The 15,371-nt window shown below is 48.3% G+C and overlaps 1 protein-coding gene across 5 annotated transcripts in view; it reads left to right on the forward strand.

The window, feature by feature from the left end:
• The window catches only part of LOC106570463 (neurabin-1), a 140,803-nt gene that overhangs the window by 96,855 nt on the left and 28,577 nt on the right, over positions 1–15,371 (forward strand). For all 5 annotated transcript variants that reach the window (XM_014142825.2, XM_014142829.2, XM_014142830.2 and 2 more), the window contains exons 10-14: positions 4,163–4,259; positions 4,592–4,706; positions 7,120–7,208; positions 11,980–12,124; positions 12,468–12,588. In XM_014142825.2, the coding sequence (XP_013998300.2) occupies positions 4,163–4,259; positions 4,592–4,706; positions 7,120–7,208; positions 11,980–12,124; positions 12,468–12,588 (567 nt within the window). The remainder of the gene's footprint in view (positions 1–4,162; positions 4,260–4,591; positions 4,707–7,119; positions 7,209–11,979; positions 12,125–12,467; positions 12,589–15,371) is intronic.

Here is a 15,371-nt window from a genome sequence, read left to right on the forward strand (position 1 = left end):
TCAGAGGGCCACCAACATACCTTTCTAACCTCACCCCTGTCATCAGAGGGCCACCAACATACCTTTCTAACCTCACCCCTGTCATCAGAGGGCCACCAACATACCTTTCTAACCTCACCCCTGTCAGAGGGCCACCAACATACCTTTCTAACCTCACCCCTGTCAGAGGGCCACCAACATACCTTTCTAACCTCACCCCTGTCAGAGGGCCACCAACATACCTTTTTAACCTCACCCCTGTCATCAGAGGGCCACCAACATACCTTTCTAACCTCACCCCTGTCAGAGGGCCACCAACATACCTTTCTAACCTCACCCCTGTCATCAGAGGGCCACCAACATACCTTTTTAACCTCACCCCTGTCATCAGAGGGCCACCAACATACCTTTCTAACCTCACCCCTGTCAGAGGGCCACCAACATACCTTTCTAACCTCACCCCTGTCAGAGGGCCACCAACATACCTTTCTAACCTCACCCCTGTCATCAGAGGGCCACCAACATACCTTTCTAACCTCACCCCTGTCACAGAGGGCCACCAACATACCTTTCTAACCTCACCCCTGTCAGAGGGCCACCAACATTCCTTTCTAACCTCACCCCTGTCATCAGAGGGCCACCAACATACCTTTCTAACCTCACCCCTGTCAGAGGGCCACCAACATACCTTTCTAACCTCACCCCTGTCAGAGGGCCACCAACATACCTTTCTAACCTCACCCCTGTCAGAGGGCCACCAACATTCCTTTCTAACCTCACCCCTGTCATCAGAGGGCCACCAACATACCTTTCTAACCTTACCCCTGTCAGAGGGCCACCAACATACCTTTCTAACCTCACCCCTGTCAGAGGGCCACCAACATACCTTTCTAACCTCACCCCTGTCAGAGGGCCACCAACATACCTTTCTAACCTCACCCCTGTTTGAGGGCCACCAACATACCTTTCTAACCTCACCCCTGTCAGAGGGCCACCAACATACCTTTCTAACCTCACCCCTGTCATCAGAGGGCCACCAACATACCTTTCTAACCTCACCCCTGTCAGAGGGCCACCAACATATCTTTCTAACCTCACCCCTGTCAGAGGGCCACCAACATACCTTTCTAACCTCACCCCTGTCAGAGGGCCACCAACATACCTTTCTAACCTCACCCCTGTCAGAGGGCCACCAACATACCTTTCTAACCTCACCCCTGTCAGAGGGCCACCAACATACCTTTCTAACCTCACCCCTGTCATCAGAGGGCCACCAACATACCTTTCTAACCTCACCCCTGTCAGAGGGCCACCAACATACCTTTCTAACCTCACCCCTGTCAGAGGGCCACCAACATACCTTTCTAACCTCACCCCTGTCAGAGGGCCACCAACATACCTTTCTAACCTCACCCCTGTCATCAGAGGGCCACCAACATACCTTTTTAACCTCACCCCTGTCATCAGAGGGCCACCAACATACCTTTCTAACCTCACCCCTGTCAGAGGGCCACCAACATACCTTTCTAACCTCACCCCTGTCATCAGAGGGCCACCAACATACCTTTTTAACCTCACCCCTGTCATCAGAGGGCCACCAACATACCTTTCTAACCTCACCCCTGTCAGAGGGCCACCAACATACCTTTCTATCCTCACCCCTGTCATCAGAGGGCCACCAACATACCTTTCTAACCTCACCCCTGTCATCAGAGGGCCACCAACATACCTTTCTAACCTCACCCCTGTCAGAGGGCCACCAACATATCTTTCTAACCTCACCCCTGTCATCAGAGGGCCACCAACATACCTTTCTAACCTCACCCCTGTCAGAGGGCCACCAACATACCTTTCTAACCTCACCCCTGTCAGAGGGCCACCAACATTCCTTTCTAACCTCACCCCTGTCATCAGAGGGCCACCAACATACCTTTCTAACCTCACCCCTGTCAGAGGGCCACCAACATACCTTTCTAACCTCACCCCTGTCAGAGGGCCACCAACATACCTTTCTAACCTCACCCCTGTTAGAGGGCCACCAACATACCTTTCTAACCTCACCCCTGTCAGAGGGCCACCAACATACCTTTCTAACCTCACCCCTGTTTGAGGGCCACCAACATACCTTTCTAACCTCACCCCTGTCAGAGGGCCACCAACATACCTTTCTAACCTCACCCCTGTCAGAGGGCCACCAACATACCTTTCTAACCTCACCCCTGTCAGAGGGCCACCAACATACCTTTCTAACCTCACCCCTGTTTGAGGGCCACCAACATATCTTTCTAACCTCACCCCTGTCAGAGGGCCACCAACATATCTTTCTAACCTCACCCCTGTCATCAGAGGGCCACCAACATACCTTTCTAACCTCACCCCTGTCAGAGGGCCACCAACATACCTTTCTAACCTCACCCCTGTCATCAGAGGGCCACCAACATACCTTTCTAACCTCACCCCTGTCAGAGGGCCACCAACATACCTTTCTAACCTCACCCCTGTCAGAGGGCCACCAACATACCTTTCTAACCTCACCCCTGTCATCAGAGGGCCACCAACATACCTTTCTAACCTCACCCCTGTCAGAGGGCCACCAACATACCTTTCTAATCTCACCCCTGTCAGAGGGCCACCAACATACCTTTCTAACCTCACCCCTGTCAGAGGGCCACCAACATACCTTTCTAACCTCACCCCTGTTAGAGGGCCACCAACATACCTTTCTAACCTCACCCCTGTCAGAGGGCCACCAACATACCTTTCTAACCTCACCCCTGTCAGAGGGCCACCAACATATATTTCTAACCTCACCCCTGTCAGAGGGCCACCAACATATCTTTCTAACCTCACCCCTGTCATCAGAGGGCCACCAACATACCTTTCTAACCTCACCCCTGTCAGAGGGCCACCAACATACCTTTCTAACCTCACCCCTGTCAGAGGGCCACCAACATTCCTTTCTAACCTCACCCCTGTCATCAGAGGGCCACCAACATACCTTTCTAACCTCACCCCTGTCAGAGGGCCACCAACATTCCTTTCTAACCTCACCCCTGTCATCAGAGGGCCACCAACATACCTTTCTAACCTCACCCCTGTCAGAGGGCCACCAACATACCTTTCTAACCTCACCCCTGTTAGAGGGCCACCAACATACCTTTCTAACCTCACCCCTGTCAGAGGGCCACCAACATACCTTTCTAACCTCACCCCTGTCAGAGGGCCACCAACATACCTTTCTAATCTCACCCCTGTCATCAGAGGGCCACCAACATACCTTTTTAACCTCACCCCTGTTAGAGGGCCACCAACATACCTTTCTAACCTCACCCCTGTCAGAGGGCCACTAACATACCTTTCTAACCTCACCCCTGTCATCAGAGGGCCACCAACATACCTTTCTAACCTCACCCCTGTCAGAGGGCCACCAACATACCTTTCTAACCTCACCCCTGTCAGAGGGCCACCAACATACCTTTCTAACCTCACCCCTGTCAGAGGGCCACCAACATATCTTTCTAACCTCACCCCTGTCATCAGAGGGCCACCAACATACCTTTCTAACCTCACCCCTGTCAGAGGGCCACCAACATACCTTTCTAACCTCACCCCTGTCAGAGGGCCACCAACATACCTTTCTAACCTCACCCCTGTCAGAGGGCCACCAACATACCTTTCTAACCTCACCCCTGTCATCAGAGGGCCACCAACATACCTTTCTAACCTCACCCCTGTCAGAGGGCCATCAACATACCTTTCTAACCTCACCCCTGTCAGAGGGCCACCAACATACCTTTCTAACCTCACCCCTGTCAGAGGGCCACCAACATACCTTTCTAACCTCACCCCTGTCAGAGGGCCACCAACATACCTTTCTAACCTCACCCCTGTCAGAGGGCCACCAACATACCTTTCTAACCTCACCCCTGTTAGAGGGCCACCAACATACCTTTCTAAGCTCACCCCTGTCAGAGGGCCACCAACATACCTTTCTAACCTCACCCCTGTCATCAGAGGGCCACCAACATACCTTTCTAACCTCACCCCTGTCAGAGGGCCACCAACATACCTTTCTAACCTCACCCCTGTCAGAGGGCCACCAACATACCTTTCTAACCTCACCCCTGTCATCAGAGGGCCACCAACATACCTTTCTAACCCCCATCCCCTCTGTTTCTTCCAGGGAGGTGGAGTTTGTCCAGAAGGAGGATGCAGAGAGGAAGAGGCTGGAGGATACAGAGAAGTCCCACCTGGAGGAGATCCAGGGACTGCAAGTCAGGGTAACTATACTTTCTCTGTATAGTCCCTCTCCCATTTTCTCAATGCTGTTGATTACGCCCATTCCTTTTTAGGTGAGCATTCAGTACATACTTGCCACAGTATATGGCTTTGATGTACATGTATACGCTTACAATGCTGACTGTGTACAGTGCAAAGCTGTCTAAGTACAAGATAAATCCCTTATGTAATTACCCCAGTTCAACATTAGTACACTGCCTTGATTAGACATTTCCCCTGCTGGTACATGATGTTTCCAGTGGAGGGAGCCACTGTACAGCCACACTGCATGGGTCGTTAACCCTGAAACTCATTTGAAACGGTTTCTTCGCAGATTGCAGCCCTGGAATCTGAGCTGATGCAACTGATGAAACAAAATGGCATCCAGATGAACAACAACAACAACAGCGCCCAACAGCAGAGTCCTGGGATGGCCGGCCCTGCCAGAGGTGAGTCTCGGGGAGATGGAGAGATCCAGGAATACAGTGGTCATATTCTGGTATAGCTCCCTAGGCAGTAATACCCACAATGTGGAAATAGAATACACATTACTGGTTATGTTCAGATGATTGACCCTGAATCTTCCATCCATTCTAATTTGACATTTTTTGTCATTTAGCAGACATTCTTATCCAGAGCAACTTACAGGAGCAATTAGGGTTAAGTACCTTGCTCAAGGTCACATTGACAGACTTGTCACCTAGTCGGCTTGGGGATTCAAACCAGCAACCTTTCAGTTACTGGCCCAATGCTCTTAACTGCTCGGCTACCTCCCATCCTCTCATCCCCCACTTTTCACTTCTCTTCCCTATGTGCCCTAGTCAAAAGTAGTGCACTATATATGGATAGGGTGCCATTTGGGATGAATCTACTCTGTAGATGATGCATTGTTTACAGCTTGTACTGTGAGAAAGATTCAGGACACTATTTCCATAACGCGCCAGTTTGTAGTCCTAAAAAACGGAAATAAGTTACCTCTGGTTTGTTCAGCTATCCCTATAGGGAAAATGAATGAGGAAAGAATAGGGTTTTGGGATAAATGCTGAAAATAAGGTCAGAGGTTAGGAGATTTTAATTGTTTTGTTCTGTGAGATAATATCAGTCAGTTAACATGACCTTTAAAGAGTCATTAAGCCTGTGATTTTATGACCTTTTTATTATTACTCAAATTCTTCAAATTCACAAAGTGACATTAGCTGATGAAGGTTATCTCATAGAACAAAACATATAAGATCTCCTAAGCCTGTGTTTCCCACAGACCTTATTTTCACCGTTTATCCAAAACGCCATTCATTTTCCTCATAGGCTTTGTCCAATGAACCATGGCGGAGTTAGTGCCAACAAAAAGACGACATTACTATTTCTCTCTATAGCCAATGTAACAAGGACAGCTTGTCCCCCCATCACCATATCTCTGTCTTAGCTGTAAGTCTCTATCAGGGTATTTCAATACAGGGCAATGTAGGCTGTAGAGAGAAATTACACATCCTTAGGATGGGTTGATGTGTCAGTGTCACTCAAACCCTGAGATACACCCTACACCCTACATCTGTCCTATCAGCTCCTTTCCTATTTCCTATGCCCTCAAACTCTGTTATTGTCTTATTAGGGACATGGAGGGGCAAACAAGGACTGTGTCTCACTCCAAATGGCATCCGATTGGCTCTGGTCAAAAGTAGTGCACTATGTAGGGATTTGGGAATAGGGTGTCATTTGGGAAGCGGCTTGTATTAATGCATGCTGTCATCACTAGCTCTAAGACTAACAGTACCCAAAGGCTTGAGATGTGTCTTGTATTAAAACTTGTTTTGCATGATGCTCCTCTTTTGCAAATCCCTCTTTTTCTTTTTTTCACCAACCATGCATTACCTCTGAATGCACTTTGAACTTTGACCTCATACTCCAATGCCACTTAAGTAAACAAACAAACAGTAAACCATTGCAAACTAAATCTGTCCTTCAGACGTAAACAAATGGGGTGTCTCCTAAATAACACCCTACTTCCTATTTAGTGCGCTATGTAGGAAATAGGATTCCATTTGGGATTCATACTATCACTGGGCTCCTCTGGCTTCTTCCAGTCCATTATAATGGATGCAGTGACCCTTGATCTGCCATCTCCGGGAGCCATAATAGACCTGATGAAGGGACAGTGGGCAGTCTCCGAATACTGATCCAGATCTGGAGAGACTGAATGAGGCAGTTGATTAAGCAATATCAGGGAGCGAGAGAGAGGGAGGGAGGTAGAGCGAGGCGGAGGCAGGGGGAGAGAGGCGGAGGGAGGGATAGAGAGACGGGGAGAGAGAGGGATGGAGGAGAGAGAGAGGGAGGGGTGGGAGGGAGGGAAGGAAAGGGAGGAGGGAGAGAAAGAGGGATGGAGGTAGGGACCCTTCTGTGATTAGGCCTGTTCTGTGATTAGTGGGGTGTGATTTGATTTGGATGTTTGTGTGCGCATTTACATACCATTCATACAGTCCTGTAAATCTATCCATAGTGAAGTAATTAGCCTTGGCTTGTGGGACGCAGAACGCCTCATAGGAGCAGGAGCCTATCTCCTGTTTCTGTAGCGTGAGGCAGCTTGATGTACAAGGACATCCCCTAGACAGGACGCTAGTCTAAGGAGATTGATTGGGGGTAAGGGCCTGCGATAGATCTACACATGTATGGTACCTAATGACCAATGACCTCTCTCTCTTTTATCACAGATTTCATCTATACAGTATGTTCATATAATTCTATAGCAAGAGGACCTTTGTTAGCCTGGTCCCAGATCTGTTTGTACTATAATGTCAACTCCTTGTCATGCCAAAAATGATAGCACAAACAGATCTGGGATCAGTGTTGTGTTGCGTGTTGTTCCAGAGCTGAGTGAGGCGGTTCCCCACGCTGGAAGCAGACAGAGAGTCTCCAGAGGACTACTACAGGACAGCATCAGCTCTACAGAGGGAGAGGTTAGAATGGACACACACACACGCACACACAGCACCAGTTCTGTTGACTCACACCGTTTTAATACACACAACAGACTTCAGTCTCATTGATGATATCATCAGTCTGCTATAATCACTACCAGATGTTGAATCAACAATTCTCGTTGAAAATGAATTGAACTGTTTTTGTTGAAGTTAATCACGCTGAGTGTGTGTGGTTAGCCCTGTCTGTCCTCTGCCCTTATATAATTAAGCAATAAGGCGGTGTGGTATATGGCCAATATACTGCGGCTAAGGGCTGTTCTTGTGGAGTGCCTGGATACAGCTGTTAGCCGTGGTATATTGGCAATATACCACAAACTCCAGAGGAGCTTTATTGCTATTATAAACTGGTTACCAATTTAATTAGAGCAGTAAAACGAAATGTTTTGTCGGTCTGATATACCCCGGCTGTCAGCCAATCAGCATTCAGGGTTCGAATCACCCAGTTTATAAAAGCCTTTATGTAATGTATTAATTTCTGGCTACGAGTCTGTGCCCTGCGGCACACCTATTTAATCCTGAGTGGTGTCAAAACCTATTCTCCTTCCTTACTGAGTTAATTGCTGGTAAAGTCTCTTTTGGAAAACACTCTTTCCCAGTTATAAGCTTTTTCCCTTACTCAGCAATAATATTGAGCAGGGCTTCACCCCATATGCCACCCTATTCCCTTTCGACCAGGGCCCATAGGACTCTGCACTATATAGGGAATAGGGTGCCATTTGGGACGCGGTCTCCGATACAGTATATAGGCTTAGAAAAGCAGGAAGACAGACAGTCACCAGCCACTATACAGAGGGCAGACAGTCACCAGCCACTATACTGAAGACAGACAGTCACCAGCCACTATACTGAAGACAGAGAGTCACCAGCCACTATACAGAGTACAGACAGTCACCAGCCACTATACTGAAGACAGACAGTCACCAGCCACTATACAGAGGGCAGACAGTCACCAGCCACTATACTGAAGACAGACAGTCACCAGCCACTATACTGAAGACAGACAGTCACCAGCCACTATACAGAGGACAGACAGTCACCAGCCACTATACAGACAGACAGTCACCAGCCACTATACAGAGGACAGATCGTCACCAGCCACTATACTGAAGACAGACAGTCACCAGCCACTATACAGACAGACAGTCACCAGCCACTATACAGAGGACAGACAGTCACCAGCCACTATACAGAGGACAGATAGTCACCAGCCACTATACTGAAGACAGACAGTCACCAGCCACTATACTGAAGACAGACAGTCACCAGCCACTATACAGAGGACAGACAGTCACCAGCCACTATACAGAGGACAGACAGTCACCAGCCACTATACTGAAGACAGACAGTCACTAGCCACTATACTGAAGACAGACAGTCACAAGCCACTATACAGAGGACAGACAGTCACCAGCCACTATACAGAGGACAGACAGTCACCAGCCACTATACTGAAGACAGACAGTCACCAGCCACTATACTGAAGACAGACAGTCACCAGCCACTATACAGACAGACAGTCACCAGCCACTATACTGAAGACAGACAGTCACCAGCCACTATACTGAAGACAGACAGTCACCAGCCACTATACTGAAGACAGACAGTCACCAGCCACTATACTGAAGACAGACAGTCACCAGCAACTATACAGAGGACAGACAGTCACCAGCCACTATACAGAGGACAGACAGTCACCAGCCACTATACTGAAGACAGACAGTCACCAGCCACTATACAGAGGACAGACAGTCACCAGCCACTATACAGAGGACAGACAGTCACCAGCCACTATACTGAAGACAGACAGTCACCAGCCACTATACTGAAGACAGACAGTCACCAGCCACTATACAGAGGACAGACAGTCACCAGCCACTATACAGAGGACAGACAGTCACCAGCCACTATACTGAAGACAGACAGTCACCAGCCACTATACAGAGGACAGACAGTCACCAGCCACTATACAGAGGACAGACAGTCACCAGCCCCTATACAGAGGACAGAGAGTCACCAGCCACTATACAGAGGACAGACAGTCACCAGCTACTATACTGAAGACAGACAGTCACCAGCTACTATACTGAAGACAGACAGTCACCAGCCACTATACTGAAGACAGACAGTCACCAGCCACTATACTGAAGACAGACAGTCACCAGCCACTATACAGAGGACAGACAGTCACCAGCCACTATACAGAGGACAGACAGTCACCAGCCACTATACTGAAGACAGACAGTCACCAGCCACTATACAGAGGACAGACAGTCACCAGCCACTATACAGAGGACAGACAGTCACCAGCCACTATACTGAAGACAGACAGTCACCAGCCACTATACTGAAGACAGACAGTCACCAGCCACTATACAGAGGACAGACAGTCACCAGCCACTATACAGAGGACAGACAGTCACCAGCCACTATACTGAAGACAGACAGTCACCAGCCACTATACAGAGGACAGACAGTCACCAGCCACTATACTGAAGACAGACAGTCACCAGCCCCTATACAGAGGACAGAGAGTCACCAGCCACTATACAGAGGACAGACAGTCACCAGCCACTATACAGAGGACAGACAGTCACCAGCCACTATACAGAGGACAGACAGTCACCAGCCACTATACTGAAGACAGACAGTCACCAGCCACTATACTGAAGACAGACAGTCACCAGCCACTATACAGAGGACAGACAGTCACCAGCCACTATACAGAGGACAGACAGTCACTAGCCACTACATTTACATTTTTACATTTACATAATTTAGCAGACGCTCTTATCCAGAGCGACTTACAAATTGCTGCATTCACCTTATGATATCCAGTGGAACAACCACTTTACAATAGTACATCTATATCTTTTTGGGGGGGAGGGTTAGAAGACTTACTTAATCCTATCCCAGGTATTCCTTAAAGAGGTGGGGTTTCAGGTGTCTCCGGAAGGTGGTGATTGACTCCGCTGTCCTGGCGTTGTGAGGGAGCTTGTTCCACCATTGGGGTGCCAGAGCAGCGAACAGTTTTGACTGGGTTGAGCGGGAACTGTGCTTCCACAGAGGTAGGGAGGCGAGCAGGCCAGAGGTGGATGAACGCAGTGCCCTTGTTTGGGTGTAGGGCCTGATCAGAGCCTGAAGGTACGGAGGTGCCGTTCCCCACACAGCTCCATAGGCATGCACCATGGTCTTGTAGCGGATGCGAGCTTCAACTGGAAGCCAGTGGAGTGTGCGGAGGAGCGGGGTGACGTGAGAGAACTTGGGAAGGTTGAACACCAGACGGGCTGCGACGTTCTGGATGAGTTGTAGGGGTTTAATGGCACAGGCAGGGAACCCCGCCAACAGCGAGTTGCAGTAATCCAGACGGGAGATGACAAGTGCCTGGATTAGGACCTGCGCCGCTTCCTGTGTGAGGCAGGGTTGTACTCTGCGAATGTTGTAGAGCATGAACCTACAGGATCGGGTCACCGCCTTGATGTTAGCGGAGAATGACAGGGTGTTGTCCAGGGTCACGCCAAGGCTCTTAGCACTCTGGGAGGAGGACACAATGGAGTTGTCAACCGTGATGGCGAGATCATGGAACGGGCAGTCCTTTCCCGGGAGGAAGAGCAGCTCCATCTTGCTGAGGTTCAGCTTGAGGTGGTGATCCGTCATCCACACTGATATGTCTGCCAGACATGCAGAGATGCGATTCGCCACCTGGTTATCAGAAGGGGGAAAGGAGAAGATTAATTGTGTGTCGTCTGCATAGCAATGATAGGAGAGACCATGTGAGGATATGACAGAGCCAAGTGACTTGGTGTATAGCGAGAATAGGAGAGGGCCTAGAACAGAGCCCTGGGGGACACCAGTGGTGAGAGCACGTGGTGCGGAGACGGATTCTCGCCACGCCACCTGGTAGGAGCGACCTGTCAGGTAGGACGCAATCCAAGAGTGAGCCGCGCCGGAGATGCCCAACTCGGAGAGGGTGGAGAGGAGGATCTGATGGTTCACAGTATCAAAGGCAGCAGATAGGTCTAGAAGGATGAGAGCAGAGGAGAGAGAGTTAGCTTTAGCAGTGTGGAGAGCCTCCATGACACAGAGAAGAGCAGTCTCAGTTGAATGACCAGTCTTGAAACCTGACTGATTTGGATCAAGAAGGTAATTCTGAGAGAGATAGCAAGAGAGCTGGCCAAGGACGGCACGTTCAAGAGTTTTGGAGAGAAAAGAAAGAAGGGATACTGGTCTGTAGTTGTTGACATCGGAGGGATCGAGTGTAGGTTTTTTGAGAAGGGGTGCAACTCTCGCTATCTTGAAGACAGTCACCAGCCACTATACTGAAGACAGACAGTCACCAGCCACTATACAGAGGACAGAGAGTCACCAGCCACTATACTGAAGACAGACAGTCACCAGCCACTATACTGAAGACAGACAGTCACCAGCCACTATACTGAAGACAGACAGTCACCAGCCACTATACAGAGGACAGACAGTCACCAGCCACTATACTGAAGACAGACAGTCACCAGCCACCAGACAGACAGTCTTCAGTATAGTCCTCAGATTTTTGATAGCATTGTTAAAGTAAATCTCTATTTCTCTGTGTTCATCTCTGTCTCTCTCTCCTTCTACTTTCTCCTTCTTTATTGATCCCTCCCTCCCTCCCTCCTTACTTTGTCCGTCCTTCTCCCTTCCCCTCTCTCTGCGTCCCCCCTCTCTCTGCCTCCCCCTTCTTCTCTCTCTGTCTCTCTCTCTCTCTCTCCAGGCGTCAGAGGGCCCTGGCAGTACTCGTTCATCCATCCGGAGTGCAGCTTCCAGTACTGTGGATGAATCCAGAGCCTCCAGGGCCCCTGGCAGTCCTGAGGGCTCCCCCAGACATACCCTCCTCCAGCAGGCAGCAGACAACAACGGTCAGTGTAGAACCTCATCATAAACCATTATACTTAAAGTGTTACCCATATCAATAAAGGGATAGGTAACTCATATTTTAGTATTTTGTTCATTAGTCCAGTGTTCATATAATCCCCCCAAAATGGTACATGCCATAGGTCCAGTTTTCAAGATAGAGCGCTTTCAGTACAGAGCAAAAACTGTATTGATGATGCGGGCAGCATCTTACGAATATGCAGAACCTACATTGTCTTCAATGATGACTTCAGAGAAAGTCACGTCCTTGATCACAATGTAGTGATATTAATACTTGTTGCTGGAGGTTTGCATCTATTTCTTGAACCTTTCTGATGATGTGTGCAGGGTCTCAGTCTCCTGGGGTGTCCAGCCCCTCTCTCAGCCTGGACGAGAAGATCACCAGGAGCAGTCTGGACCAACTGACACGAAGCAAAGGGAAGGACCCCAGAAGCTCACCAGGAAACAGGTATTAACCACCTTTCTGCCACTGTGTTCCTCTGGCTACTGGGTGAAGTTTCCCCTATGTACAGATCTGTGTCTGTGTGTGTCTGCACTCTTTGAAAAAAAGGTAATATCTAGAACTTAACCTGTTAGGGCTCGGGGGCAGTATTGACACGGCCGGATAAAAAACCTACCCGATTTAATCTGGTTACTACTCCTGTCCAGTAACTAGAATATGCATATAATTATTGGCTTTGGATAGAAAACACCCTAAAGTTTCTAAAACTGTTTGAATGATGTCTGTGAGTATAACAGAACTCAAATGGCAGGCCAAAACCTGAGAAGATTCCATGCAGGAAGTGGCCTGTCTGACAAGTTGTGTTTCATCTTGGCTCTTTTTATTGAAGACTGAGGATCTTTGCTCTAACGTGACACTTCCTACGGCTCCCATAGGCTCTCAGAGCCCGGGAAAAAGCTGAACGATATCGAGGCAGCCTCTGGCTGAAACACATTATCGCTTTTGTGGCCGATCAGAGTACTATGGGCTTAGGCGCGTGCCCGAGTCGACCCCATGCTTTATTTTCTTTCGTCTGTTTACCTAAACGCAGATTCCCGGTCGGAATATTATCGCTTTTTTATGAGAAAAATTGCATAAAAATTGATTTTAAACAGCGGTTGACATGCTTCGAAGTACGGTAATGGAATATTTAGAATTTTTTTGTCACGAATTGCGCCATGCTCGTCACCCTTATTTACCCTTTCGGATAGTGTCTTGAACGCACGAACAAAACGCCGCTGTTTGGATATAACTATGGATTATTTTGAACCAAACCAACATTTGTTATTGAAGTAGAAGTCCTGGGAGTGCATTCTGACGAAGACAGCAAAGGTAATAACATTTTTCTTATAGTAAATCTGACTTTGGTGAGTGCTAAACTTGCTGGGTGTCTAAATAGCTAGCCCTGTGATGCCGGGCTATGTACTGAGAATATTGCAAAATGTGCTTTCACCGAAAAGCTATTTTAAAATCGGACATATCGAGTGCATAGAGGAGTTCTGTATCTATAATTCTTAAAATAATTGTTATGCTTTTTGTGAACGTTTATCGTGAGTAATTTAGTAAATTCACCGGCAGTGTTCGGTGGGAATGCTAGTCACATGCTAGTCACATGCTAATGTAAAAAGCAGGTTTTTGATATAGATATGAACCTGATTGAACAAAACATGCATGTATTGTATAACATAATGTCCTAGGGTTGTCATCTGATGAAGATCTTCAAAGGTTAGTGCTGCATTTAGCTGTGGTTTGGGTTTATGTGACATGGCTCTAAGACCTAAAGACCTCTGTCGCACCACGCTTCGCTCCACAGGTAATATTCCACTTCGCTACATTACAACGGCTTGATTTGTTTGATCTGAGCAATTCTTCTTAGCTAGCTACATAGCCGTCTTTGTATCAAAGATAATTGTGTAGTTTAGAGTAACTGAGTAATTATCGAGGCTAGCTATCTTCGTCCTCCTAACGTAGTCAACACTGCTAGCTGCTAGCTAGCTAGTCATCACCGTTAGCTAGCCAACTTCTACCGACTAGCAGAAACTATTACATTACAACGCAACGACTTGATTAGTGTGGTGTTAGTGTTAGTTAGCCAGCTACATAGTTGTCCGTGCTGTCTCTGTATCTAAGATAATTGTGTAGTTTGAGTTTGAGTATTATCGAGGTGTGCTAGCCAGCCGCGACGCGGCGCCAGACTTACTCAACACACCTAGTCATCATTAACCCACTGCCAGCTAGCCATCCGTTACCGACTAGCAGCGCTGTAGTTACTAATACTAAACAACGGAACGATTAGACTAGTGCAGTGTTACCTAGCTAGCTACCTAGTTGTCTTTGTCATAACTTGATAATTGTTAATTGATAATTGTTAGCTAGCCAGCCATCGAGGTTAGCTAGCCAGCTATTTCCGTCCCCCGCGACGCCATTTTTCCTAACCTAGCCAACTATTACCGACGAGCAGCATTGTTGAAACTAAATACACTACAAGGAACGTCTTGATTAGTGTTATGTTAGCTAGCTAGCTACAAAGTTGCTTTGTATCATGACAAGGTGTAGTACTGAAACTACCGAGGTTACCTAGCCAGCTACACGTTCAAAGTCAACAACGCAGCCACTGCTAGCTAGCCTACTCCACCAGCCAGCAGTACTGTATCATCTTAGTCAATAACATTTTTGCAACGTAAGCTTAACTTCCTGAACATTCGAGACGTGTAGTCCACTTGTCACTCCAATCTCATTTGCATTAGCGTAGCCTCTTCTGTAGCTTGTCTACTATGTGTCTGCCTATCCCTGTTCTCTCTCCTCTGCACAGGCCATACAAACGCTCCACACCGCGTGGCCGCTGCCACTCTAACCTGGTGGTCCCAGCGCGCACGACCCACGTGGAGTTCCAGGTCTCCGGCAGCCTCTGGAACTGCCGGTCTGCGGCCAACAAGGCTGAGTTCATCTCAGCCTATGCTACCCTCCAGTCCCTAGACTTCCTGGCGCTGACGGAAACATGGATCACCACAGATAACACTGCTACTCCTACTGCTCTCTCCTCGTCTGACTACGTGTTCTCGCATACCCCTAGAGCATCGAGCCAGCGGGGTGGTGGCACTGGAATCCTCATCTCTCCCAAGTGGACATTCTCTCTTTCTCCCCTGACCCATCTGTCTATCTCCTCATTTGAATTCCATGCTGTCACAGTTACCAGCCCTTTCAAGCTTAACATCCTTATCATTTATCGCCCTCCAGGTTCCCTTGGAGAG

Source organism: Salmo salar, chromosome ssa14 (genome assembly GCF_905237065.1).
Source record: "Salmo salar chromosome ssa14, Ssal_v3.1, whole genome shotgun sequence".
Lineage (NCBI taxonomy): Eukaryota > Metazoa > Chordata > Actinopteri > Salmoniformes > Salmonidae > Salmo > Salmo salar.